At 39.9% G+C, this 26,016-nt stretch overlaps 2 protein-coding genes across 2 annotated transcripts in view; one reads left to right on the top strand and one right to left on the bottom strand.

Annotated features, from left to right (window-relative positions):
• EPB41L4A (erythrocyte membrane protein band 4.1 like 4A) overlaps window positions 1-26,016 on the top strand; it is a 194,507-nt gene that overhangs the window by 16,222 nt on the left and 152,269 nt on the right. The gene's annotated exons all lie outside the window — the stretch shown is intronic.
• Window positions 198-1,725, bottom strand: LOC118833585 (spermatogenesis-associated protein 24-like). Its single transcript, XM_036740960.1, has 2 exons — window positions 1,581-1,725; window positions 198-664 (listed from the first exon to the last, which is right to left on the bottom strand). Exons 1-2 carry the CDS (start codon window positions 1,723-1,725, stop codon window positions 198-200), a joined length of 612 nt encoding a protein of 203 aa, XP_036596855.1.

Here is a 26,016-nt window from a genome sequence, read left to right as displayed (position 1 = left end):
TAGCACACTACCTGACTAAAATAGGATCCAAAAGGCTATTGTCAGGCTAGAGCTTTGGTCTAAATTTAATAAGATTAAATATGAAGAAAATTGTAAACTCTTATATAGGCATTAAAAAGAAATCAGTGGCAAAGTGTATGATGGAGAAGTCATGGTTAGAAAACAATTGTTATTTTATTTTCTAAGTGGAAGCAGATTTATTTGTCTCCAAGTCCCTTGAAGCCCCTGGTGGAGAGCAACCCACCTGCCTTCTTTTGCTTCCTGTCCAGCACTTGGGCCGTGTAATTCCCTTTCTTCTTCTGAATCCAGAAGTCTGATATCTGATGCCTGAAGATCTGTTTCTGGTGGCTGATGACATTCTGTAGTTCCTTAATTTCATTTTCTTTCTCGTTAAGAATAGCTTCTTGCTTTATAACGTGAGACTCAATTTCATTGCACTTGGTGATAAGCTTGTCCTGCTTAGTGGACCCTATCAGAACTTTGTTCTTGACACTGGATAGCGCCTTTTCAAAAGCCTGCTTTTCTCTCTCTAGTTGCTTGTATGGCACCTCCACCTCTCCAAGAGCAAATTGCAGTTTCCCCGTCTCTTTAGCCAGCAGGCCCTTGGTCTGAGCATGGGCTGCCTTTTCCTCCTCCAACTTCTTTACCACAGCTTCATACTCTTCTTTTTTTTCATTTCTTCATATTTTTATTATTTAATATTTTTAGTTTTCAACATTGATTTCCACAAGATTTTGAGTTACAAATTTTCTCCCCTTTTCTACCCTCCCCCCGACTCCTGGATGGCATACATTCTGATTGTCCCTTTCCCCAGTCTGCCTTCCCTTCTGTCACCCCACTCCTCCTCCCGCCAATCTGCATTTCCCTTATTTTCTTATAGGGTTAGAGCTACTTCTACTGTACTGTCACTGCAAGCTCTGCTACACCAGCGCTCCTCCTCCCTCAAGAACCATCAACCAGGACTGTTACCCAGATCCAAGCAGGGCAAAGCAAGAGAGCCCTGCCTCTGAGCCAGCAAAGCAATCCCTGCACTCCCGCTCTAATCTGCTGTTTGATTCCTCCCACTGGGTGGGCCTGAGGCCAGAAGCAGCAGCAGCTAGAGCTCTGGAAGCAGCTGCTGGAGCTTCCCGCTGCTGCTGCTGTGCCATCTCTGTCACCCCCAGGGCTGGGGCCAGATCGCACACTTCTGTCACCCAGATCCAGCAGTTTTCCCACTGCTCCATTGTCTTTGGCATTTGTGGGTTAAGAAGTCTGGTAACTGCTACAGCTCAGTGACTCATGACCCTAAGGCCTGCTCCTCCCAATTCCCCGTCTAGTCTTTACTGGTGTGGCCCATGCTGGGCTGCGTTCAGCTCCCAGCAAGGTGCAATAGACCTTTCCCAGAGACCATCCAGGCTGTCTTGGGCTGGAGACTTGTTTCCCTCTGTTATTTCATGGGTTCCGTAGCTCTAGAATTTATTCAGAGCCATTTTTTACAGGTGTTTGGAGGGATTTGGGGGAGAACTTAAGCAAGTCCCTGTTTTCCAGCCGCCATCTTGGCTCTGCCCCACTCCCACCCCCCACCTTCTTCTGTACTCTACCCACAAATTTCTCTTCCTGAGTGTCCATCATGCTTTCCAGCTCATGAATCACTTGCTCCTGAGATCCAATTACATCCCAGAGTTGTTGGAAGGCAAAAGGCACTGTATTCTCGTCCTCCAGATAATTCTTCAAAGGCTCTGCCATCTTCCTCTCCTAGCTCCAGTTTGTTAGAAATGGCTGCCTCGTAGAAAAACAATTGTTCTGAAAAAGATACGGAGTTTTAATGGAGCACAAGCTCAATATGAGTGTGATATGGCAGCCAAGACAGCTAATGAAGTTTTGGACTCTGTTTCCAGGAACGGGGAGGTGGTAGTCTATCTGCCCTCAACAGATTTCTTCTAGAGTTTCGTGTTCCATTATGGGTGCCGTAGTTTAAGAAAGATATTGATAGAGTCTCCAGAGGAGGGCAACCAGAATGGTGAAAGGCATTGAATCCATGTCATATGAAGATTGGTTGAATGAACTAAAGATGTTTATCCTGGATAAGGGAAGACTGGGAGAGTAGAGGGATAGAACAGACCATGATAACTGTCTTCAGATATTTGAAGGGCTGTGTGTAGAAGGATAATAAGACTTGTTCTCTTTGCTTCCAAAAGGCAGAACAGTGGGTAGAATTTGCAAAGAAGCAAATGTAGGCTTGATGTCTGGGGAAATTTCCTAACAATGAGTAATGTAAAAATTGAATGGGTTGCCTTGAGAGGGAAGGCCTCCTTGGAGGTCTTCAAGCCAAAGCTGGACTACAACCTGTCAGGTATGTTACAGAGGAGATTCCTTTCGTGTTTGAATTAAACTAAGTGGCCACTGAGGTCCCTTTCAATGATCAGATTCTGTGATACTCTGAAAGTTGTTACTGACCTATCGTATTAGTTTAATCTATGATTCAGAAAGTCTATAATTGTTTTTTGAAGAATTTGTGTACCCTTTCCAAGAAGATGAAACTACAATTATATGACACCATAAGCTGTATGGCTTTTTTTTTTTTGGTAGCATTGCTTTATTAGCATGGCACACTGAACATTATATAAATACAACACTACCTCCTTGCTGCTGTATCAAATATCACTTCAATAAGAAGTTCAAGAATACACTTAGGGCTGCTTTAAGAAATGTAAACCCTCTGGTTTCTATTTTCATATTAGTTGCAAAAGTCAATTCCTTAAATAGTTTTCATTTCCTGCTGTGATCATTGATAAAGTTCATTAGAAGGAAGAATACAATACCATCACCATGTTAAGATTTAAGGAGGTAAAAGGTATTTGGAGCACTCTTCAAGGATTGCCATCCCTGATCTCTCCACACTTTTCCCTCCACCAGTTTATTCAGTAATTTAGTGAGACACTAATCAGTTCTTTTTATTTCACATTCATCCTTTTAGCCAATAAAAATTCTTATTGCTCTAATTTGGTACAAGAACCTCAGTTCTTATTTGAAGATGACAATTTTGTTTCGAGCTACTGTCTATAACCAACAGACACTGAAGTTTTTGTTTTACTTGGATTGTAAATTGGCTGCGTAGTGGTACATACTACATACTTTTTGTTTCCCTTTTTAGTGGGAGAAAATCCACTCTTCATTAATACTATCTGTTGTTGTTACACCTTTTCTAAATGAGTGTTGTTGCTAAGAAATATCCCAAACTCTGAAATGACTTCTCCAGAGATTGCAATCCCTGAAAACTAGAGGGACCTTATTTAGTGGTTTGTCATTGGAAGCTAGGAGCAGCTAGGTGGCATAGTGGACAGAGTCCCTGACCCAAAGACAAGACAGGAAGACTCATCTTCCTTTATTCAAATCTGGTCTCAGACACTAGCTCTGTGACCTTGGGCAAGTCATTTAACCCTGTTTGACTCAGTTTCTTCATCTGTAAAAAATGAGCTGGAGAAGGAAATGGCAAACCACTCCAGTATCTCTGCCAAGAAAACCCCAAATGGAGTGACAAAGAGTCAGACATGACTGAAACAACTGAATGATAACATTAGAAGCCAGTGGCTTCTCGATAGGTGAAAAGTGTATGTGAAAACTGAGAATTTTGGAATGATAAGAAGAAGGAAAAGGAGAATAAATGGCAGGGAGAAGAAAGAAAGGAGTGGTGTTAATCAAATTATCAAGGACAGCAAGCTAAAGGAGAAAGCAATTCAGAAAGGTCAGATTACAAATGGAAGAGGGAGGGGAACTGCCAGAATAAAAAGTAGGGTCAAAAAAGAGCTATATCAGTAGGGCCCAGGGAATTTGCAGAAGATTCAGGCCTAAGAAAATGAGAAGTTACTGCCAGTACATGTAGTCCTCAGCTTACACATGGATTGTGTTATAATGGTTCATTTTTATTAAAAGCTTACTTAACCCATGAAATACAAAATTAAATATAGTCCTCCTAACACAGACTCAATAGTGGCCACTCGGGGATGAATTCTTTGGATTTTGAAATTTGTGAAATGATTCCATTTTCTTCCTAGTTCTGGCTCCTGGGAATTTTAGGAAAGATCTGTGTCCTTATCTTAATTTTGACAACTCTCTGTGGCCAGTCATCATTTTCACCTCAGTGTTCATGAGAAGTAAACAAGATTAGAAGTGGAAGTACTTTCATTCCTATCCTCCTGTCTAGGGACCTTGGACTAAGAGGACGAAATTATCTGTGTGGGGAAAGGAGGGTCCCAGGATAAATAATCCCTATCTACTAACCTTGGAAGTCCTAAGATACATGAAAGTCCTTGGTCACATGCCTTTTTACACTATGTGTAATCTGGCACCGTAACTCAGCTTCACCTAACCAGCATTTATTTGTGGTTAATAATAGATTTTTATTGATATTTTTTGCATCATCTAGATTTTCCCTTCTCTTCCCCTTTCAAGAGAGCTGCCCCTTATTATAAAGAATTTTTTTTCAAAAAAGAGGAAGAGAAAAAAATTAGCAAAACCAGTCAACATATTGAAAAAAATCTGAAGTTATATACTATGTTCCATACCTGTGGATCATCCAGCTCTGTAAAGGAACGGGGGAGGTATCTTCTCATGTCTTTTCTCCTATCGTGTGTTACTGGTTAGCCAAAGGACACATTACATAAAAGCCAGTCAGTCAACTAACATTTATTAAGTGCCTACTATGTGCCAGGTGCTATGCCACCCTAAGCCCTGGGGATACAAAAAAAAAGGCAAAACCCAAACAATCCCTGCTCTCAAGAAGTCACAGTCTAATGGGGGGGAATAAGTCAATGTAAAGGCACTTACATGGAACAGCTTAGTAAGATAAGTAGCAATAGAACATCTGTCTTTCCCCAGTTAACTTGAGACAAAATCTACAAATTGACACATATAACTAGGGCAACTCATACCTTTGATGCTATAGGGTTATTGATATCCACTGGTGATTTCATCATAAGCCTCTCTGCTGGTCTTGTTACTACTGGCCATCTCTTTGTGAAGATGGTGATGAAAGTTCTCTCTGCTGCCTGTTTTTATTGGCTTCATGTAGTCAATGTCACCTGTTAGCTGCCTTGGCTCCTGTTTGCTAAGGTTTAGTAACTTGCGAAACTCTTTTTGATAAGAACCAGCTGATAACTCAGCCACCAAATCCAGCCAAGGAAACAATAACCAGTGAGAATGCCCCAGGGTAATAGACTCTTTTTTTTTTTTTAACTCACTTTTTCCTGTTAAGATCAATGCGTCTATCCCAAGCCTTTCTTTCACTTAGGGTTAGATATTGCCCTTTAAATGCCAGGTACTTAATTCAACAAACATTAAGTCCCTACTGTATGCCAGGCAGCAGGTTGAGCATTGGAAATCCAAAAGCAAAAGTGCAATAGTCCTTGCCTTGCCTGCATTCTTATGGGGCAGGTAGGTGGTGCCTAGAATCAGGAAGACCCGAATTTAAATCTGGCCTCTGACATTTACTAGCCATGTGTCCTATGTGTCATTTAACCTGTTTGCCTCAGTTTCTTCAACTATAAACTGGGAATTAATAGCAGCACTTACCTCAGAGGGTTGTTATGAAGATCAAATAAGATAATGTTTGTAAAACTTTTAGCACAGGGTAGGCACTGTATAGATGGTAGCTATCATCATTATTATTGAAAACAACTAGTAATGAAAACATTAAAAACAAAATTCCTACATTATAATAAATCATCATCGATAGGAAAACAGGCTTTCAGAATGAAATGGCACTTGAATTGAGCTTTGAAGAATGTTAGAAGTTCTGTGAGGCAGATGTCATGAAAACCCAGGGAGGAATGGAGATAAACAGTTCAAGAATGATGAGGACTGGGAAAAGGTCTTTGTATTTGACAATTAAGAGATCACTGTAGATTGCTGTTTCAATTAAGTGATGAGGTTGGATTCCAGATTGCAGAGGGTTTCAGTGAGTGGAAGGTGAAAACATAGAGACAATCAATATAGATAGTTTTTTTAGAAGCTGATGGAGAAGAGGAGAGATGTAGGATGATTGAGGCAATGTTAGGATCGATCTTTTTTTTTTTTAGGTTATGGGCAATATGGGCACATTTGTAAATGCTAAGGAGGGAGCAAGTAGGTAAGTAGAAATATAAAATGAGAGAGAACAGATGTTCAAAGAGGCAAGCTCTTGGAGGAGATGGAAGGGGACGGATCAAGAGCACAAACTGGTGTTTACAAGACTGACCACCTCTTCCTCAGATTGTAAAACAAAGAGAATGGAAGAAATGTAGAGGTGGTTGAAGTATAGTGTTGGAAAGAAGAGCTCAGATAGATAACTTTTTTTTTTAGTTAAGTATGAGTTGAGGCACTTTTCTGAGAGAAATAAGGGGAGAAGTAGCTGGATGGCTTAAGAAAAAGATTTGCAATAAGCACTGTGGATACAGTCAAGATAGTTGTTATATGACTTGTGGTGACTGTGAGAAATACAATTATAAGAGTGGAGTAAGTAGATGTTTTAAGAATAATCCAGGTTTGGCATTTCAGAAGGGATGAATGTGGATAGGACAAGGGCCAAGGGGTTCTAGAGTAGAGAGTAGTATAAAGTTGAAATAGTTTTCTATGGGTCAGAATTTGAAAGGAATGAAAATGAGGCCAGAGCAGGGATGAAGGTCTAGGAAAACATGAGAAGGGTTGGGATGACTGGAAATTTCATTGCCAACTTTTATTCCTGCTCAAAATATTTATGGGGGGAGGTAGGTAGGGAAGTATTACTCCAAAGGGCTCAAAGGGTCTGAGGTTCCATATTCCTTTAGCTTCAGATCTTCTGGGTCTTGCCATGCAAATAAACCTGAACAAGCATAAAAGCTAAACTAAGAGGGCAAGATGGCTGTCTTTCAATGTTCTAGTCCACATTCCTGCCTTTGTTATGTATGTGTGACTGGTAACAAACCTCCTAGGCTTAGAGCCAACAAATACTTCTACTGGAAAATGTATTCTAATTTCTAATTTGGAGTGTCAGAAGCACATTTCTGCCTAGTAGTGGTAGCAGATTTCCATTTCCTCCCTTCCTCCCTCCCTCCTTCTCCCACTAATTTCAGCTTTAGGAGCTTACTAATGAAGATCCTCTTACCCCATGAGTAGTATAGTTTTCTCTCTTATCTGTGGGAGTAGGCAAAGGTGCTTAGTTGATACTATCCCAGGCTGGAGCTGAAGAAAGAGAAAAAGCAAAGTAATCACATGGGTTAAAAAAGGGATTCTCAGCTATAGGCAAAGTAGAAGTATGATCCGAAGAACACAGCAGAATCATCAATCTGAATATAGTGTTCAGTTTCTCTTTTTAGTATTCTTTCTGTTGTCATTTTTGCTCAGTCATTTCAGTTGTGTCCAACTCTGCATGACCCCTTGGGATTTTCTTGGTAAAGCTACAGAGGTGGTTTTCCATTTCCTTCTCCAGATCATTTTACAGATAAGGAAACTGAAGCAGTTTAAGTGACTTGCCCAGGGTTACACAGCTAGAAAGAGTCTGAGGCCAGATTTCAACTCAGGTTTTCCTGACTCCAGGACCAGGGCTCTATTCACTATGCCACCTAGATATTCTTTACCTTTATCTTATTATGTATGTTTATCCTGGTCAAACTCCAACCCAAGCTTGGCTTACTCACCCTAACTTGTCTGCAAGCACATGTTACATGAAGATTTCATAAAAACATTTATGGGGAAGCTAGGTAGCAAAATGGATAGAGCATCAGTCTTAGAATCAGGAGGATCTGAGTTCAAATCCAATCTCTTACTAGCTGTGTGACCCTGGGCAAGTCACTTAACCTCAATTGTTTAAATGCATACATACATACATACACACATACATACATGTGGGAGCCCCCTTGAACTCTCCTTGAATCTTCCCACTTGGTAAGGTGCTTGCCTGAGGCCATAAGCCTTTCATTATAGGTCAGCCCAAATCTCTAGGTTACTCTTAACTCTCTATTGTCCTACCAAAATATCTATACCCACATCTGTTACCCTAGCCCTCTATTGTCTGTCATCTCCTGGTAGCCTTCTGTTACCTACTTCCCACCTTTAATCCCATTCTCTTGGTTCCTGGAGATCTCACCCCAGTTCCATCAAGATCCTTCTCCAACCCCTCCTTAAGACCCTCCCTAAACCCCTCCTTCCAACACCCCAGGACCACCCTAGATCCCTCCGACAATCTTTCTGTATATAAGCTCCATCTTGCCTCCATGAAGGGGCTCAGATTCAAACTAGCTCGGTAGATTGAATCTGGCCGCAAGCATCACAAATGGTGAGATTTCTTAATACTCTACCCATGATAGTGAATCTGTAATGAACTTTGTTTTTCTTTGGCTGAGAAGGTCAAATTCACTCAAGCAGGACCCAGGTCTCAAGCACCCCTAAAACATATGGTTCATTGACCATACACACACACACACACACACACACACACACACATACATATGTATACACATATACACACACACATACATAGGAAACCCCCAAATCAGAGTTTGTTCTAAGAAAGAGACAAAAGATTAGGTGGTGTCCATGTTCTTATTTCTCTCACAGGCGGGCAACATGCATTGCATGAGAGTTACAGTCCAGAACTAGGCCGCCCTAAGGAGGCCAGTCCAGAACTGGCTGGATTTGGTATTTGGGGGTACAAGGTTATATACCTTTTCAAACAGTAGGTGTTCCCAAGGGGTGCCAGTCAACTTTGGTCAACACACTGAGAAGTGGGCTATATCAAAATGAGGTCTTGAGTACATGACTTAGGTCACTTAATCTTGGTACAATACCTTTTCACTCTCCATCATTCTCTCTCCAGAGGAAATACTTGTTCTATCAGACCACCCTTGGGCTATCTAGGCAGAAGAATCTATCTCCACCTAAACCTGAGCAGATTAAATTAATTCAGGCCTAGGTTGGAGTTTGACCAGGATAAGAAGATTCAAATGCAATCTCATCATCAGTAATGTCCTTCTAAAGGAGAGACTGAATTTGTGTGTCAACTACTTTGGTTTCCTTGAGCTCCTCAATTATCCAGTTAACCAAGGGAAGAGGTATGGGACTAACTTGACCAGTCAGGATAAAGAATAGCTTAACAAACGAACAATTCTTTGCAGTGACCAGGTATAAACCCAGTTGGAAGTGCAGAATCTGTGACACTGAAACTAACTTAACTCAAACCAGTGCTATCAGCTATCCTTGGACTCTTGGAGATACCCTATTCATTTTGATGTCTGTACTGGAGCCTTGGATTCTCTGCTTCATCCTGTTTATCTTGTTTACTGTTCCATGTACCAAGAAGTCAATGCCCTTGTTCCTGGAAGTCTCCCCCACTCATGCCTGGAACTCTCTGTCCATAACACGCCCCTTTCCTGCCTGGATCAGCCCATTTCCTGCCTCCTTTGTTAGAAAATTATATAAACCACTTCCTGCTTTCCCCAAACTGAGGTGTTTCAGCATTAGGCTGTCTGCTCCACATGCATGTTTGTACCTGCTTAATAAAAATCACTCTTGACTTTTATAGGCACTGTCTTCCTCTGGTTTTCTTCCCTTTGGGAAAGAGGGATCCAGATCCTGGAGTGTTCATATCCCAGCTTACACAGTAACCCTTAAAAGGGTATTAAGAAAATTTTATGTTCTTAATGTAGTTAGCAGTTCCTTTTAAGCCAGAGAACTATGAAACTCATAGACTCTCTCTTTGGACAATAAAGACAAACTTATCAATATGTTCAGTCACCAGGATCCTGCTTTGTCTAGTCAACTTTTAGCAAACATGGCTCACAGCAAAGTAGTGTAAGACAACTCTATGCACAAGGCAAACAAACCCACCCAGCTTTTCACTTCCTAGGATTCTTCTTTGCCCACTCAGTTTGTAGAAAATAGAATTCACAGCACAATAGCTTAAGTTGACTCTCTGGGCAGTGAATGTAAATAAAATCACACAACCATTCTGACTAGGTCTACAACAAATTTATGTTACTTAGCTTCATTTGGACCCTCACTGCTGCTAGGCAATTCTTCGCCACCTCTCTAATCAACTCACTATCCTACTCTCTATGGTGGCTTTTGCAAACATTTTTATCCTACCTCAAACCTCCCATGGCTCTCCCTCCCCTCACACTCTCTCAGTGGAAAATCTTGCTCATATTTTACAAATAACATTCAGGCCATTCACTGTGAACTTCCTCTTCTCCCCTCTTCTTCATCTCCTATCACCAAGTACCTTCTGATACTTTCTCTCTCATTTCAAACAATGAAGTGGCCTGACTTCTTTGTAAACATTCTATCCTGTCTTTTCCAACAGATTTCCCCCGTCTGTCATCTTCACTCTTTCACTTATTTCTAATTTCTCCCTATCTACTGGCTCTTTTCAAATTCTCTCTCCTGGATCTATTTTCCAGGTCAGTGGTTTTTCCAATGAGATATTTCACATTGTCTTCCACTTTTTCATTCTTTTGTTCTGTTTTATAATATCTTGATTTCTCATAAAGTCACTAGCTTCCACTTGCTCCAATTTTTAAGGTAGTATTTTCTTCAGTGGTCCTTTGGACCTCCTTTTCCATTTGGCTAATTCTGTCTTTCAAGGCATTCTTCTCCTCATTGGCTTTTTGGAGCTCTTTTGCCATTTGAGTTAGTCTATTTTTTAAGGTGTTATTTTTTTCAGTATTTTTGGGGGGGTCTCCTTTAGCAAGTCATTGACTTGTTTATCATGGTTTTCTCGTATCACTCTCATTTGTCTTCCCAATTTTTCCTCTACTTCTCTTACTTGCTTTTCCAAATCCTTTTTGAACTCTTCCATGGCCTGAGACCAGTTCATGTTTTTCTTGGAGGCTTTTGATGTAGGCTCTTTGACTTTGTCGACTTTTTCTGGCTGCATGTTTTGGTCTTCTTTGTCATCAAAGAAAGATTCCAAAGTCTGAGACTGAATCTGGGATCTGGGTGTGTTTTCACTGCCTGGCCATGTTCCCAGCCAACTACTTGACTGTTGAGTTTTTCAGCGGGGTATCACTGCTTGTAAAGTGGAGAGTACTTTGTCCCCAGCTTGAGGGGCTGCACTGCTATTTTCAGAGCTACTTCTACACAGCAAGCTCTGCCACACCAGCACTCCTCCTCCCCCAAGAACCGCCAACCTGGACCACGACTCAGATACAAGCAGGCTCTGCACTCCCGCTCTTATCTGCCACTTAATTCCTCCCACCAGGTGGGCCTGGGCCAGAAGTAACTACAGCTCTGGCTGTAGAAGCAGCTTCAGATCTGCACCACCTCTGCTGCTCCTGGGGTGGTGGCCGAACCTCGAACTCCTTTCACTCTGTCCCAGCAGCTTTTCCCACTAACCTTCTCTGTTGTTTTTGGTGTTTGTGGGTTGAGAAGTATGGTAACTGCTGCAGCTTACTGATTCAGGGCACTATGCCTATTCTACCTGGTTCCCAGTCTGGTTAGTCTGGTTGGTCCGGGCGCAGCCCATGCTAGGTTCTGCTCTGCTCTGCTCCCAGCTCCTTGCGACAGACCATTCCCAGTGACTATCCAGGTTGTTCTGGGCTGGAGCCCTGCTTCCCTTTTCTATTTCATGGGTTCTGCACCTCTAGAATTTGTTCAGAGCCATTTTTTATAGGTGTTTGGAGTGACCTGGTGGGGAGCTTAAGTGAGTCCCTGCTTTCCAGCCACCATCTTGTCTCTGCCCCCTCTACTGGCTCTTTTCCTACTGCCTACAAATGTCCCCATGTCTCCCCATCACTCATTTGATCATTCCAAGTCTGCTATTGAAGAGGTCAGAGAATTATATGAAGAAGATCTCGAGACCCCAAAATACCAACATGCCGGGTCCTGCTCGAAAGAATTCTACTCAAGCCTTCTCACAGCCAAAGAGAGACAAAGTTTATTACATATTCACCATAATGGGTTTTCTTAAGAAATTTTGTGACACTCGTTTTCACAACAGGGCCAGATTCCGTGGAATCTGAGCACCTTCGTGGAGGCAAGATGAAACCTATATACACAAAGATTATGGAAGAGATCTAGGGTGGTCTTGGGGTGATGGGAGGAGGGGTTTAGGGAGGGTCTTGAGGAGGAGTTTAAGGAGGAGCTTGGTGGGACTAGGGGTGAGGTCAGACTCCAAGAACCAAGGGAATGGAATTAAGGGTAGGAAGTAGCTGAAGGCTACCTGGAGATAACATACAATGTAGGGCTAGGCTAGTTTAAGGGTAACAGATTTGGGTTTAGACACTTTGATAGTATCAAGGTTGGAAACTAGCCAGACAATGGAGGGATAGGCTAGGTAGAGATTTGGGCCTAGCAATAATGAAAGGCTTATGGCCTCAGGAAAATGGCTCATCTAGTGGGAAGATTCAAGGGGGCTCCCACAGTCTAAAACTCATCACTATTATACTATATCTCTTTTGCTCTTGGTAGCTAAACTCCTGGAAGAGGCCATATATAGGAGCCACCTCCATTTTCCCTCCTCTCACTCTCTACTTTTAAAAAAAAATTATTTATTTTTAGTCTTCAACATTCACTTCCATAAGATTTTGAGTTTTAAATTTTCTCCCCCTTCCCCTCCCCAAGATGGCATGCAATCTGACATAGGCTCTACATATGTATTCATATTAAATATATTTTCACATTGGTCATTTTGTAAAGAAAAATTATAACCAATGGAATGTACCATGAGAAAGAGGAAACGAAACAAGAGAGAGAGAGCAAGAGAGCGCAAATAGTATTCTTTGATTTGCATTCAAACTCCATAATTCTTTCTCTGGATGTAGATAGCATTTTCTATCATGAGCCTTTTGGAGTTTTCTTAGAACCTTGCATTGCTGAGAAGAGCCAAGTCTGTCAAAGTTAGTCATTGAACATTGTGGCTCTAACTGTGTACAATGTTCTCCTAGTTCTGCTCCTCTCACTCAGAATCAGTTCATATAAGTTTTTTGAGATTTTTCTGAAGTCAGACTACTCATCATTTCTTATAGCACAATAGTATTCTATTACATTCATATACCACAACTTGTTCAGCCATTCCCCAATTAATGGGCATCCCCTTAATTTCTAAGTCTTTGCCACCACAAAAAGAGCTGCTATAAATATTTTTGTTCATGTGGGTCCTTTTCCTATTTTTATGATCTCTTTGGCATACAACCCTAGAAGTGGTATTGCTGAGTCAAAGGGTATGCACATTTTTATAGCCCTTTGGGCATAGTTCCAAATTGCTCTCCAGAATGGTTGGATCAGTTCACAACTACACCAACAATTCATTAATATTTCAATTTTCCCACATCTTCTCCAACATTTATGATTTTCCTGTTTTGTCACGTTAGCCAATCTGATAGGCATGATGTGATACCTCAGAGTTATATTGATTTGCGTTTCTCTAATCAATAGTCTCACTCTCTTCTAAACTCCTTCCAATATGAATTCTGACCTCTCAGCATTTCACCAAAATTTCTCTCCCCAAAGTTACTAATGATCTTCTAGTTGCCAAATCCAGTAGTCTTTTTTCAATCCTCTTCTCCTTGACCTCTGCAGCCTCTAATATTGCTGATTACTCTCCTACTTGATACTCTCTTTTCTAAATTTTTGAGACATCACCTGGTTTTCCTTCCACCTATCTGACCTCTCCTCCTCTGCCTCCTTTGCTGGATCCTCCTCCAGATAATGCCCTCTAACTGTAGATGTCTCTCAGGTTCTATCCTCGGTCCTCTTCTCTTCTCCCTCTATACTACTTCACTTGGTGATCTCATCAGGTTCCATGGATTTAACTAACATTTTAGGATGATGATTCTCAAACCTACCTTTTCCTACTCCAGTCTCTCTCCTCACCTACATTCTCCCCTCTCCAACTGCCTTTCAGACATCTTGAACTGGATATTCTGTAAACATCTCAATCTCAGTATGTCCAAAACAGAACCCATTATCTTTACCTCTAATCTGTCCCCTCCTCCTACCTTCCCTGTTACCATAGAGGGCAACATCCTCCTCCCAGTACCTTAGGCTTGTAACCTCGAAATTATCCTCGATGGCTGTTTCTTATCCCTTATGTACTTTGCAACATCTCTCAAATGTGTCCCTTTCTTTCCTCTGACACTGCCACCACTCTAGTGCAGACCCTCTATTACCTCGTGTTTTGGTTACTGCAATAGCCTGCTGTTGGTCTGTCTGCCTCAAGTCTCTCCCCACTTCAATCTATCCTCCATTCAAGCTAACAAAGTAGTTTTCCTAAAGCACAGGTCCAACCATGTCACCCTTCTACTCATAAATTCCAGTTGCTTCCTATCGCCTTCGATGTCAGATATCATATATTCTATTTGGCACTCAAAGCCCTTCATCACTTAGCCTCCTCCTATCTCTCCAGTTTTCTTACATCTTCCTTCTTGACAAATACTCTTCAATCCAGTGACACTGGCCTCCTAGCTCTTCTATGAACAAGACATTCCATCTCTTGACATTTTCTCTGACCATCCCCCATGCCTAAAACACTCCCTCCTCTGCTCCAACTACCGACCTCCCCGGCTTCCTTTAAGTCCGAACTAAAATTACATCTTCTACATGAAAGCTTCTCCAACCCCTCTTCATTCCAGTCCTTTCCCTCTTTTAATTATTTCCTATTTATTTTGTATATAGCTTGCTTGTATATATTTGTTTGCATGTTGTCTTACTCATTAGATTGTAAGCTCCTTGAAAGCGGGGACTATCTTTTACCTCTTTTTGTATCTTTTTGTATTTTCTTAACACAGTGCCTAGCAATATAGTAGGCACATAATAAATGTTTATTGAATGAATGAATGGGCAAGGCAGACAAGCCCACCTAGCTCTTCAAGACTCACCAGGATTCAGCTTTGTCCGGTCAGCTTGTATCAGCTCACAACAAAGCAGTTCAAGTTGACCCTCTGAATAAGGCCAACAAGCCCAAGCAGTTTTTCATTCAAGGAGGTGAATGAAACTTTGTTGGCCGATCAGCTTATGGGAAACGGGGTTTTCAGTACATCAAGTGGAAAACCTTTCTTACCCCCTCTGCTTTTCCTCTTAAGGTGGTGGTGGCAGAAAGCAATGCATACTTTTGAGAGGCTTCAGGTCTCTCAAACCCTATGGGCACTAAAGGACAACACTTGATGCTGAAACTCTTATCCAATGAGATGGAACCTTTCTTCAATTGTGTGGTCCATTGAATTCCAATGTGTAACAAACCCAGAACTCCAGGCATATTCAGTTTATCAGGGACACTGATTAATTGGGTCCCAGATCTTCCTCATGATCAGGGACCCCTCTCCCCTTGGGTGCTAGCTACTTTTATACATTTAAGAGAGCACTAAAAATAGAAGGAGGTGTTATAATCCACTGATTGATCAATTCCAGAAGAAGGGAAACCTTGGGGTTGGTGAAGGGAAATGTCCATCAATTATAACTACTTTATCAACAGGCTTTCACAGGTCTTCCACAAGTCATCAACTCCAGCTCATTTCAGCAGGAACTTTCCAAAGGTCATAAGACCCCTTCAACAACATTACAGAGTCTTTCACAAGTCTTATGACTCTAATTTTCGACCAAAGAGTCCAAGGAAGTTATGGGTTTGAAGCAAAGGTCACAAGGGAGTAGACAGTAGTGATTCATAAGGGTGAGGGGTATTATTTGCAGCACATGAACCTTATTTCAAACACAGTGTACTTAGACCTGCAAGGGGGCAGTATTAATAAATCCTTATTACATGTCTTGCTGATATAAGATGAATCTAATAAATCAAATACAATTAACATAATTGTCAATACATAATGGATTAATCAGTCATGACTCTTATTCTACCAGCATTAACATAGCTAATTTAAGCTTAATCCTATTCTGCTTAATTTACTGATACAGTCACTGATACCCATCAAATCACAATGAACTGAGCAAATGCTGATTAATTTGAGGAGGGGTATCAAAATTATCATCACAATGAGGAATCTTGTCATGGGAGTTGTTCTACCCTCTCAGCTCTGTAAGACTATGTGACCCCATTTAGGTTTTTCTTGGTGAAAATACTGGTATGCTTTGCCATTTCCTTCTCTAGCTCATTTTATAGATGAGGAAACTAACCAAACAGTTGTCAGCTTAACCCAGGGTCACACAGCTAGTGTCTTAGTTAAAAATCCCTTAGTTAAAATTTTCTATTATCTCACGCTCCCGATCCTACAATTTAACATAACTCCAAAAGAGATTTTAATTTTATGTTGTTTCTTCAATCTTCACCTCCCCAGTTCTTCAGTCTTTTCCCATTCTTCCAACGGCTTAAATCAGAGCCTTCTAGTACTTGGTGACTTGTATTTCATTTACAATTCACCAAATCCCTTCTATGAAATCAGTAGTCCTTATTTAATCACCCTATAGTCTCCAGACATTTAATATATGTGCATGTGTATGTGTTTACACATATATGCACGGTGTGTGTGTGTGTGTGTGTGTGTATAAACATAAAATTTATGGGACTTTTCTTTCTGCCTTTGACCTCCTTGGGGTATATGCCCAGCAGAACAATCTCGGGTTCAGCAATTAGTGACCTTTCTTTTGCTTAATTTTAAATTGTTTTCCAGAATGGTTGAATTAGTTCATAGTGCCACCAACATAATGCCTGTTATCCCATAGCCCTTCCAAAGTGGTCTTTTTTTTTTTTGAAAAAAATTTTTTTTTGTCAATTTGCTGATTATGACATGAAACCTCAGATGTTTTCATTTTTATTTCTTTCATTATTTGTGATTTCTAGAATGTTTTTATATGGTTGGCAATAGTCTGCAATTCTTTTGAGGTGTGTTCATATTCAGGGCTGCTTTTCAATGTTGGTGTCCCCCTGATTCATCCAGTTCTTACCTGTGGCTCCAAGAAACTATAGCCTGTGCAGTGGCCACATCTTGATAAACCCTTTCAGCAGACAGGTTGAGGGTAACTGACAGGCCTCAAACACATGGTGACTTGGAGGAGGAAGGGGTCGGTGTCTACTACAGGGATATGAAGACTCCCCCAGGTGGAATGGACAGATGAAAACGATTTGTTCCACCAGCCATGAAGGCAGCTAAGGCAGGCACTGTGGAGAACTTAGAGCTTGGTCAGACATCAAAACGCCAAGGTCTTCAACTGCATCCTGGGCTATCATTGGCTTTTGTCTTGCCGCTGGGCTTTGATGACTCTGGAAAAGAAATTGAAGCTGATGACTTTGTACAAATCTGCCTCTTTTAAATTCAATTCACACACACATCACCCGTGACATCATTGGTCCTCTTTGAAAAACGAAGGACAAACAACAGTTCTCCATAAAAAAAACCCAACATGTGGCCACTTGTTTCTAGAAAGCAGTAAAAAAGAGAGGTAAGGAGAAGGAATAGATAGATATCATGTAAAGGAAAGGGTAGAATTTAAAGAAATTCATTACTTAAAAGAAAAAAATAGGGAGGCAGCTTGGTGGTGCAGTGAGTAGAGCACCAGCCCTGGAGTCAAATCCTGCCTCAGAAACTTGACATACTTACTACCTGTGTGACCTTGGGCAAGTCATTTAACCTCAATTGCCCTGCCTTCCCCTCTCCAAAAAAAAAATAAAATAAAGCCTGGAGCCTCTTTAAGTCTTAGGTCTGCCCTTATTAATTTTTAGACTAACGGCATTTAGATAGTTACCAATATTCATGGCTGTTTATGAGAGGCTTGGAGACTGTAGAGACCTAGGTTTGAATCCTCTGACATTTAACTAGTTCTGTGACTGGTTAAGTCACTTCCTTATCTATAAAATGGCGTAATAAGATATCTAATACTTGCATCACAAGTTTATCGTCCAGATCAAATTAGATAACACGTGTAGAGTGTTTTGCAAACTTCAAAGCGCTTTATAAGTGTAAGCTACTATTATCATTGTTATGAGTCAGAGAAATCATTGTCAATCTTTTCAAAACTGAAATGAGAAATCTGTTATGGGCAGGTTCTTTTCATAATCAGGACCCTTGTACTATATATCCTTTTTTTTTTTTTTTTACATTTCTTACATGTCCTTTCAATGAGAATATGATACAGTGTAATGTAACTTTAGTGAAAGGTGTTGGTTTTCAAGTGTGAAACCTGAGAGCAGTCTTTGTTTTATTCATCCTATTGATCACTTATTATCTGGTTACCATATTCCCTTGGCCCTTAGCTTTAAAGTAAAACATCAAGATCAGGAGTAACCAAGTGGATGTTGTGTTTTTGCTTATGGTGTATGATTTTTTTTTATTTGGCTTATCTTTATTTTGGCTCTCTGGTATTGGATGCCTAGACCTTTTGCTTATCACCAGGAGGAAGGAGAAAAAGGAGAAAGGAGAAAGGAAGACATAATTACTCTTTCCTTTAATGAATTTATGGTGGTAGAATTAATTAGTAGGAAATTGATGTTTTTTCTTTGATGGTCGATTTCCTGCTCTTGATTCTATATGTAATAGCTAGCATTTATATATCACTTTCAGGCTTATAAAAGCTTTACAAATATTACTTCATTTTATCCTCACAACCCTGGTAGGTTGGTGCATTTTACAAAGGAGGACCTGAGGTAGAGGTTAAATGACTTGCCCAGTGATACATAGCTAGTAAGTGTCGGAGGTTGGATTTGAACTTGGGTCTTCTTAACTCCAGGTCCTGTGTTCTTTCTACTGTGTCACCTAGCTGAAGAATAATAAAATTTTCTAGGATCCTCCTTCTGCTTTTACTACTTACACTGCTTTGCTTTCCTGCAGGCTCCATATCCAGGGTTTGAAAGGAACAGAGCTAAGTACTAAAGGGAACAGGGAATGATCCCCCTAATACTTAGGAACATTCTCTTCCTAGGTGGGCAGAAGTGGGTTTCTGAAGAAGGGTATTAAAGCTTTGAGTAGACATCTCTACAACGCTCTAGGAAAACATAGAAAAGGAAAAAAAAATTGACTATATTTTATACTCACAAACTGTTAGCTTCAGTCGGCTATAGTTTACTTCTGGCACCACCACCCTCCGCCTCTTTTCTTATGCTTCAGTCTTGCTTACCTCTCTACTTTGCCTGTCTGAGGCACAAAACTTGGATGGTAGTCCTCTCCTCAAAGCCAGTGGAAGCTCAAACAAACAGATCCGCTGAATGTCTGTGAATAATTTACCCTAGGAATTCCCTATCATTCCATGAAGATCCCCTCAAAGAGTCTGTGCGTCTGAGGAGGTCTTTCAAAGTCTCTCTAATCCTGTGTATTGGCAGTGCAAATATATGTTCCCTTCCTAGCCAGGATGTTGCTTTCTTGGTCTAAAGAGCTGTTGGGGAACTTCTATTTGAGTCTATTTATCCTGTAAAATGTAAAAGTAGAAGCAGTAGCGTTTGTATCAATGACATGGAAACCGGTTCTTCTGAAGTGGTACAAAGAACAGATCTATGTAAAATTGGGTCCAGAGCCAGCTTAGGGAATCAGATCCACTGGGTCACAAATCTCTTGTTATATGTAGTAGGAAAAAATTTGGGACCTTTGTATGTTTTCCTAGGTTAAATATATTTGAATTTTGTCTCAACATGCTGAAAATATTAACAATATCTGTGCTGTGAAGCAGCAGGTGAATTAGAAGGGACCTTAAATTTAATACCACCTTAACATTTGGGCCAGATTGAGGCTAATACTAAATGCTTGTGTGAGGGGAGGAAGGGATTAAAAACACCCCATTTTGGCTCTTGTGCCTTGACTAGGTGAAAACACTTTTGTTTGCTTGACTCGAACAATCAGAACTGAGTACTGTAAAAGGCCTGTGTATGTTGTTGAATCATCAAAGCTATAATGTGATAAATTGGGTCATACTCTGAGCCAGAAGAGTCAAACACGACAGACCATATTGAGATGACATCCTCTGACACTCTCTGTGGAAACAGATTAAAACGTGATTGGGAAATAATTAACAAAATAAAAATACAATAGAGCACAGATAATGTTAATATGTGGTTTTCTTAGGTAATATGTGAGCCTGCGTAATAATAATAATTAATAATAATAGTATGTGAGCCTTCTGTATGCTTTAGTGGTCCTATTTTTATTGGAGTTTGATCCACTGGTTCTAAGCATCTAAGCATTTTAAAAAAAATAGAGAGGCTATCTCAGAATCAGAATTGCTGGGGAAAAAAAGAGATTCTGAGTATTTGGATTAGAGAGATTAGAGCAAATATGGGGAAAATGAGATGTAGCAGAAAAGGGAAATATTGAAGAGAGTCCTTACCTTTGTGGTCATCCATGGAGGAAGATCTAGGCTGAAAAAAATTCCAAGAAAAGGTTAACTCTTTCCTCATTTTTCTATCTGCATGCCTGTCTATCCATAGACACTGTAATAAAACTCTTTTGTCACCTAAATGTTTCTAGTAAAATGATTCTTGCCTCATCCATCAGAGGACAGGGGTTTTCTAGATATAAATATAAGATTGAACAGAGAACCTAAGTATGGGGAATTTTCCTAACTGGGGGCTCAGTAATTATGATTAAACTCAGAAATTTTCTTTTAAAATAAACTCCGTAAAGTTTAAGAGAAGGAATCCAAGAGGACCTTACGGGCCAATTGTATTTCTCCAGACTTTAAATGAGCTAATTATTTAAACTGTATCACAAATTAATGATTGTGCCTCCTAAGAAACTATAAATTTCTAGCTTCCTAAGACATACTTTTTACTCTTATGTTTCCATGTTGTCAGAAAAAAAAGTTATTTTTAATTCTGCCATGATGTGGGGAATACTTTTTTTTTCTGAAAAATGTCTTTATAAGATTAAAAAAAGATGATTAAAGAAAACTACTAACATTTCAAGTGTACATATGTAAATTCGTTGAAGGAAGGGAAAGTTATTAGTTTTGTTGTTTTATTCCCAGGTGTTTTGTGTATGGGAGCAGCTAGGTGGCTCAGTGGATAGAGAGCTGGGCCTGTAGTCAGGAAGACCTGAGTTCAAATGTGACCTCAACCACTCACTCACTAGCTGTGTGACCCTGGGCAAGTCAGTTAACCTGTTTGTCTTAATTCACTGGAGAAGGAAATAGCAAACCACTCCAGTATCTTTGGTAAGAAAATCCCATATGAAGACAGGAAGAGTTGGATATGACTAAACATCATGCATATGAGTGCTTAATAAAATGTTTTTTGAAGTGAATTGGAAACCACTATGTTCTTGAAAAACTGCATATAATCGAATTTTATTTTTAACATATTGCCAGGATATCCAGAGACTGGGATGAGTTGGAAGGCACTGGAGGCTATTTCGTTTGTGAGGACTAGTATCTACATGAGAAAGAGCTCATGATTTTTTTTTTAGCCAATTCTTCATTGTTCATTTTTCTTCTGTGCTTTCTAATACTGACTTGTTTATTAGGCCCAGGATGGTGCTGACGAAGGTATCATTTGCAGCAAAGATTTCTGTTGTTTGCAATCAAATGGCAAATAACCACACCTGTATATATGATTAAACAAATTCATCATCAGGTTGATATTTTGTTTTCTCTGCCTAATCCTGGAACAACTGTGTAGTAGTCAAATACATTTATCCATCTTTGTAATAAATTCGGTAGGCTGGTGTGGAATTCACAAACCTGACACACAGATTGAGTTTTTGGTTTCATTACACTGCTGAACAAAACCCATGAGTGATAATAACTTAGAACTGTTGATGTCTGCCCTTTAAAAAGACAGTTGACTGATTCCTATCCTATTCATTTTTTTAAATTGATTTTTTTCTTTAAATACAGAGAGAAGGTAACCTCCATGGAAAATTCAATGATACCTTTTATTACTGTTTTACAGAATTTAATTATCCTGTATTTCTTCTGTGAGTAGGAGTAGAAATGAGAGAATTAAGACAGGGAAAAAAGATTAAACTGTTTGGGAAAAGATTCTCATTTTTGGAACATATGCAATGAGAGATTTTGTTCTGCATGGATATAAAATTATTTTTGAAGACAATAACATACAGAAGATAAAAATGTATTGGTAACTGTTGTCTGATTCTGCTACTCTGGGTACATAGAGGACAAAAAAATCCCATCTTCAAAGATAAAGGAAATGAGAGTTCTCTGAAGAATAACTTGCCCTTTTATGAGTGAATTTTCAATTCTTGCCTAAACAAATATCAAAGAAAAAATATTAACATATGATCTATGTATTAAGTATAAGTCTGTCAGAAGCACTTTTAACTCATCATTAATATAATATCTAAGCTATTTCTAGCCTAGAGAGAGGCAAGTCCAAACTAGCACATTCACCCAATGGTCTCAGACATGACTCTTTACCCCAAGACAATTTGAAGTAACATAGGAATCTTGAACAAGAAAAAAAGATCATAATTTGTTACAATATAGTTGTGGGAGAAAGGGGAAAGACCTTCAAATATAAAGGAAAAGAAATCCAATTAACAAAGAAATCCAAGTTGTGACCCAAGGTGATGTACCTAAGCCTAACTATTAATGAAATAAAAGATGGATGTTCAATGAAGAAGCTGTATTCAAAGCATTCCTACAAAGAAAACTGACCTGCACAAATTATTTGTATGTCAAATATCCCATTACAGAACTAAAAGAAAGATAAACAAATACAGCAACTAAGGACAAAATTAAAAAAAGAAGACCAAAAAAAAAAAAAAAAAGAAGACCAGAGAGATGATTAAATTTTTTTCTAAAAGTACATTAGGAGAAAAGGGTGAAAGTGGAAGTCAAATAGAAAAAGTGATGGTGGAGAAACAGGCTTGGAACATCATGGACTAAACCTCATTATACGCCATTAATAGGTGAATCATGTTTTGTGTAGGACAAAATAGAAAATGGGAGGGTGCATAAAAAAGGAGAAGAGAGGAAGAAGATAGAAGGGAAATGCAATATTCCCTGCCTAATCAAGTCAGATCTTAACAATGAGTGGAAAATAATTCCTGTAGGCTCTTAAGAAGAAAAGAGCCTATAGGGGAATGGATGAAGAGGCAAAGGAGGCTCAAAACAGGGAAAGAAAGAGGGAAGTCTTGTTTCAGGAGTACGAGGGATTCCTACCACTGACATGCTCTCAGTAGTGGGTGTTTAGTAAATGCTTGTTGCTTTACTTCCTTCTACTCTTTGATCCAGGGACAGTGGCCTCTTTGCTGTTTCTCAAAAGAGACACTTCGTCTCTTGGTTCTGGGCATTTTAGTTGGCTTTCCTTCCTCATCTTCCCTTCCTGCCTTGCTTCAAGTCTCAGCTGAAATCCATCTTCTATAGGAAGCCTTTACCAGTCTCCCTTAATTCTAGTGCCTTCTCTGTTGATTATCCTGTATATAGCTTGATCGTACACAGTTGTTTAAATGTTGGTTTCACCATTGGACGGTAAGCTCCTTGAAAGCAGGAATTTTTTCTTTGCCTTTCTTTTAGCATAGTTTCTGGCACCTAGTAGGTGATTAATAAATGTTTCCTCCTTCCTCTCTTTCTCTGTCCACCTAGGGTATCATACCCTTATCTACTGTGCTGTGCCCAAAGTATAAGAAATGGGGGAGCAGTTTTGTTTCCACAGAGTTGGAAGTATCCTCTTCCTCCCCTTCCCCCTCAGCTTTAGCAGAAACCAGGCCTCTGGTCGGTCAGGTGAAAGGTTAGATGCATGCTTAAATGAGCCATTTGAGGAGGGCATGACATAGGCAGTTGGGGGTTTGCATCTGACCAATGAAGAGCCTTGTGGGAGATTTGATGTTGGGGTCAATAAAAAGACTGGCGTCCATCTGAGTCCTTTGTACTTTCTCCTGTTCAGGGGATGTGCCCATTTATTCAGGAGGAATAAATGTAAACTATAATTAAAATGTTCCTGGCTTCCCAGCCATTATTGTTTATTCCTAGACAATGTAAGTATGTTTCTAACAAAAGGAATGTAAATTTAAATCACTGAAACCTCACAAGATATGTTGGGGTTTACAGGCTAGAATTCTTTCTTAAGGACCATGCTTAAACCCAATATACTCTGGCTCTCATTGATTGTCCACAATAGGGCCCATCCCAAACCCCGCTTAGTGGTAATTGGGCCCTGATGGCTCAGAGTAAAATGCAAATAGAGATTGTTTCTGTTTTACCCCAAACTTTGATGGTCTTCCCTTCCGAGATTTTTTTTTAATAGGTAAAAGAGGCCATTCTTTGTCTCATTTCTTACCAAGCCTTAATCGCTGAATGGGTGTTGTTTCAGTAAAACTGAGACCTGGGAAAGACTTCAGCTTAAAAAGGCCAATGCCTCCCACTGCATCTAGGGCCATCTCCAGTCATCCTGTGGCTCTGGAGGAGAAAGTGAGGCTGGGGACTTGCTCACTTAAATCCAATTCACTTGCAAGTCAAGGCATCACCTTCCTCTTAGAGAATGAAGGACAAACAACAACAACCCAGAAGCCCTCCAGGACACAGTCATAGAAATCTAAGTTCCAAACGAAATCACCAATTGGTAAACTCTGGGATAGTATTATTTCCATAGGAGCACTTGCAATGATGCGAGTGCTTCAGTAGTAACCAGGAAAGTCTGTACTTTTGTAGTAAGATAGCTAGGCTAGATCTGCTATCTAACTTTCAGCGTCTACCGTAGAAATTGAATTAATTAATACTTGAGAACTTTGAGAACCCATACCAAAGTGAAAAATTCTTATGGATCATATCAACAACTTAACCTTTCAGTTTCCTACTTGTGTTTTGTGAAGGAAAAATCAACTGTCTTCTCATCAATTCTTGTTAAGTGGGATCTATTGCTCTCAACTTTTAAACATTTTAATGAGGCAATTGTATCTATAACATGTCACATAATATCAGAAGTATTTTTCTTCCCAGCGTTACAAGACAAATGTGCGTCTCCTCTCAATACTGAGTGCTCCAAAGCGCAGCTAGGGACAAAACCTGCCTCTAAGGGAGCCAGAAGCTTCTTTGTAGGTATGAGACTTTGCCAAAGTGAAGCGCAAAACCTGACTACCCTAGGCTCTTTGTTTCTGTTCTTTCCCAAAACTACACTAGTTAGCACACAAAGAGAAAAGAGTTGCCATCCTTAGCAACGATTCATTACTGGCATTAAAGTTGGATCAAATTAGTGGTGTGGAGAACAAATTAGTAAATATGCTTCTAATTTGAGTGAAGCTGGCGGTTTGACATGAACACTTTCAAACAATTACAAGAAAAACAAAAACAAGAAAAAAGGTGTGATTTTAGCTTTACAAAAATATTACCCACTTGCCTTAACATCACTGCACTGAGATAAATTGAATATTGTACCTGAAAAAAATATTCCCAGAACCAATAGTGTTTAAAAAAAGAAAAAAAATTACAAGAAATAAAAGATAAAAGATATCATTGAAAGTTCTTAAATTTATTAGGCAGATAGATGGCAAGAAAGGGGGAAATGATTTTAAAATGAGAAGGGGAGACAGGATGGAAAGGATATTGGGGTACAATAGTGTATAAAGACAAACTGTCACTGCCCTCTTGGGAGGGGCAGATTTTTCCTTACCTCCTAACTTTACCCTAGGATCCATGCTGGCAAGTTGTTAGAGAAGCACATGGCAAGCCTGATTAAGAGGAGTTCCTGGACTCCATTTCCTGACCACCGTCTTCTGCCTTTCTCTTTCCATGTCTGAACATAGGTCAGAGATTAGAGTTCCTGAAAATGGACTTGACATGCTTAAGCTATATGGCAGCAACCAGAGCCTCACTAAGCGTCCTCGTACAGACACGAGAGAGAGGTAGTCATGGTATTGGCATGCAGCCTCAGAGGACAAATCCTGAGAGTGGACTCTGTCAGCTTTGAGGAAGTTGCCTTATGGAGAATTCCAAATTAGAGTATTACTAAATGTGAATGTTTCTGAGTCGGAGTAGCGGTGACCTCCTAGAAAAAGACTTTCTCAATAGCATGTTCTTTAGACAAGACAAAGGATCATCAATGTGGCTCTTACAGCTGGAGGACTGGACTTGTTTAATGGGGCTGGGCCATCTGGACCTTACCAATGCTTCATTCAATGAATTAATTGGATGGAACAGATCCAAGATGAATGGGGTGTATTGTTCATTAATTACAGTGTCTTTAACTTCTGGAAGTAG

This window comes from Trichosurus vulpecula, chromosome 1, assembly GCF_011100635.1.
Source record: "Trichosurus vulpecula isolate mTriVul1 chromosome 1, mTriVul1.pri, whole genome shotgun sequence".
In the NCBI taxonomy this organism is placed as follows: Eukaryota; Metazoa; Chordata; class Mammalia; order Diprotodontia; family Phalangeridae; genus Trichosurus; species Trichosurus vulpecula.
This window is presented reverse-complemented; position numbering and strand designations above follow the sequence as displayed.

Coding starts and splice junctions, on each gene's coding strand:
- LOC118833585 (XM_036740960.1), bottom strand. CDS start 1,725: ATGGCAGAGCCTTTGAAGAATTATCTGGAGGACGAGAATACAGTGCCT. Junction 665..1,580: donor TCAGGAAGAGAAATTTGTGG/GTAGAGTACAGA, acceptor ATGAAAAAAAAG/AAGAGTATGAAGCTGTGGTA.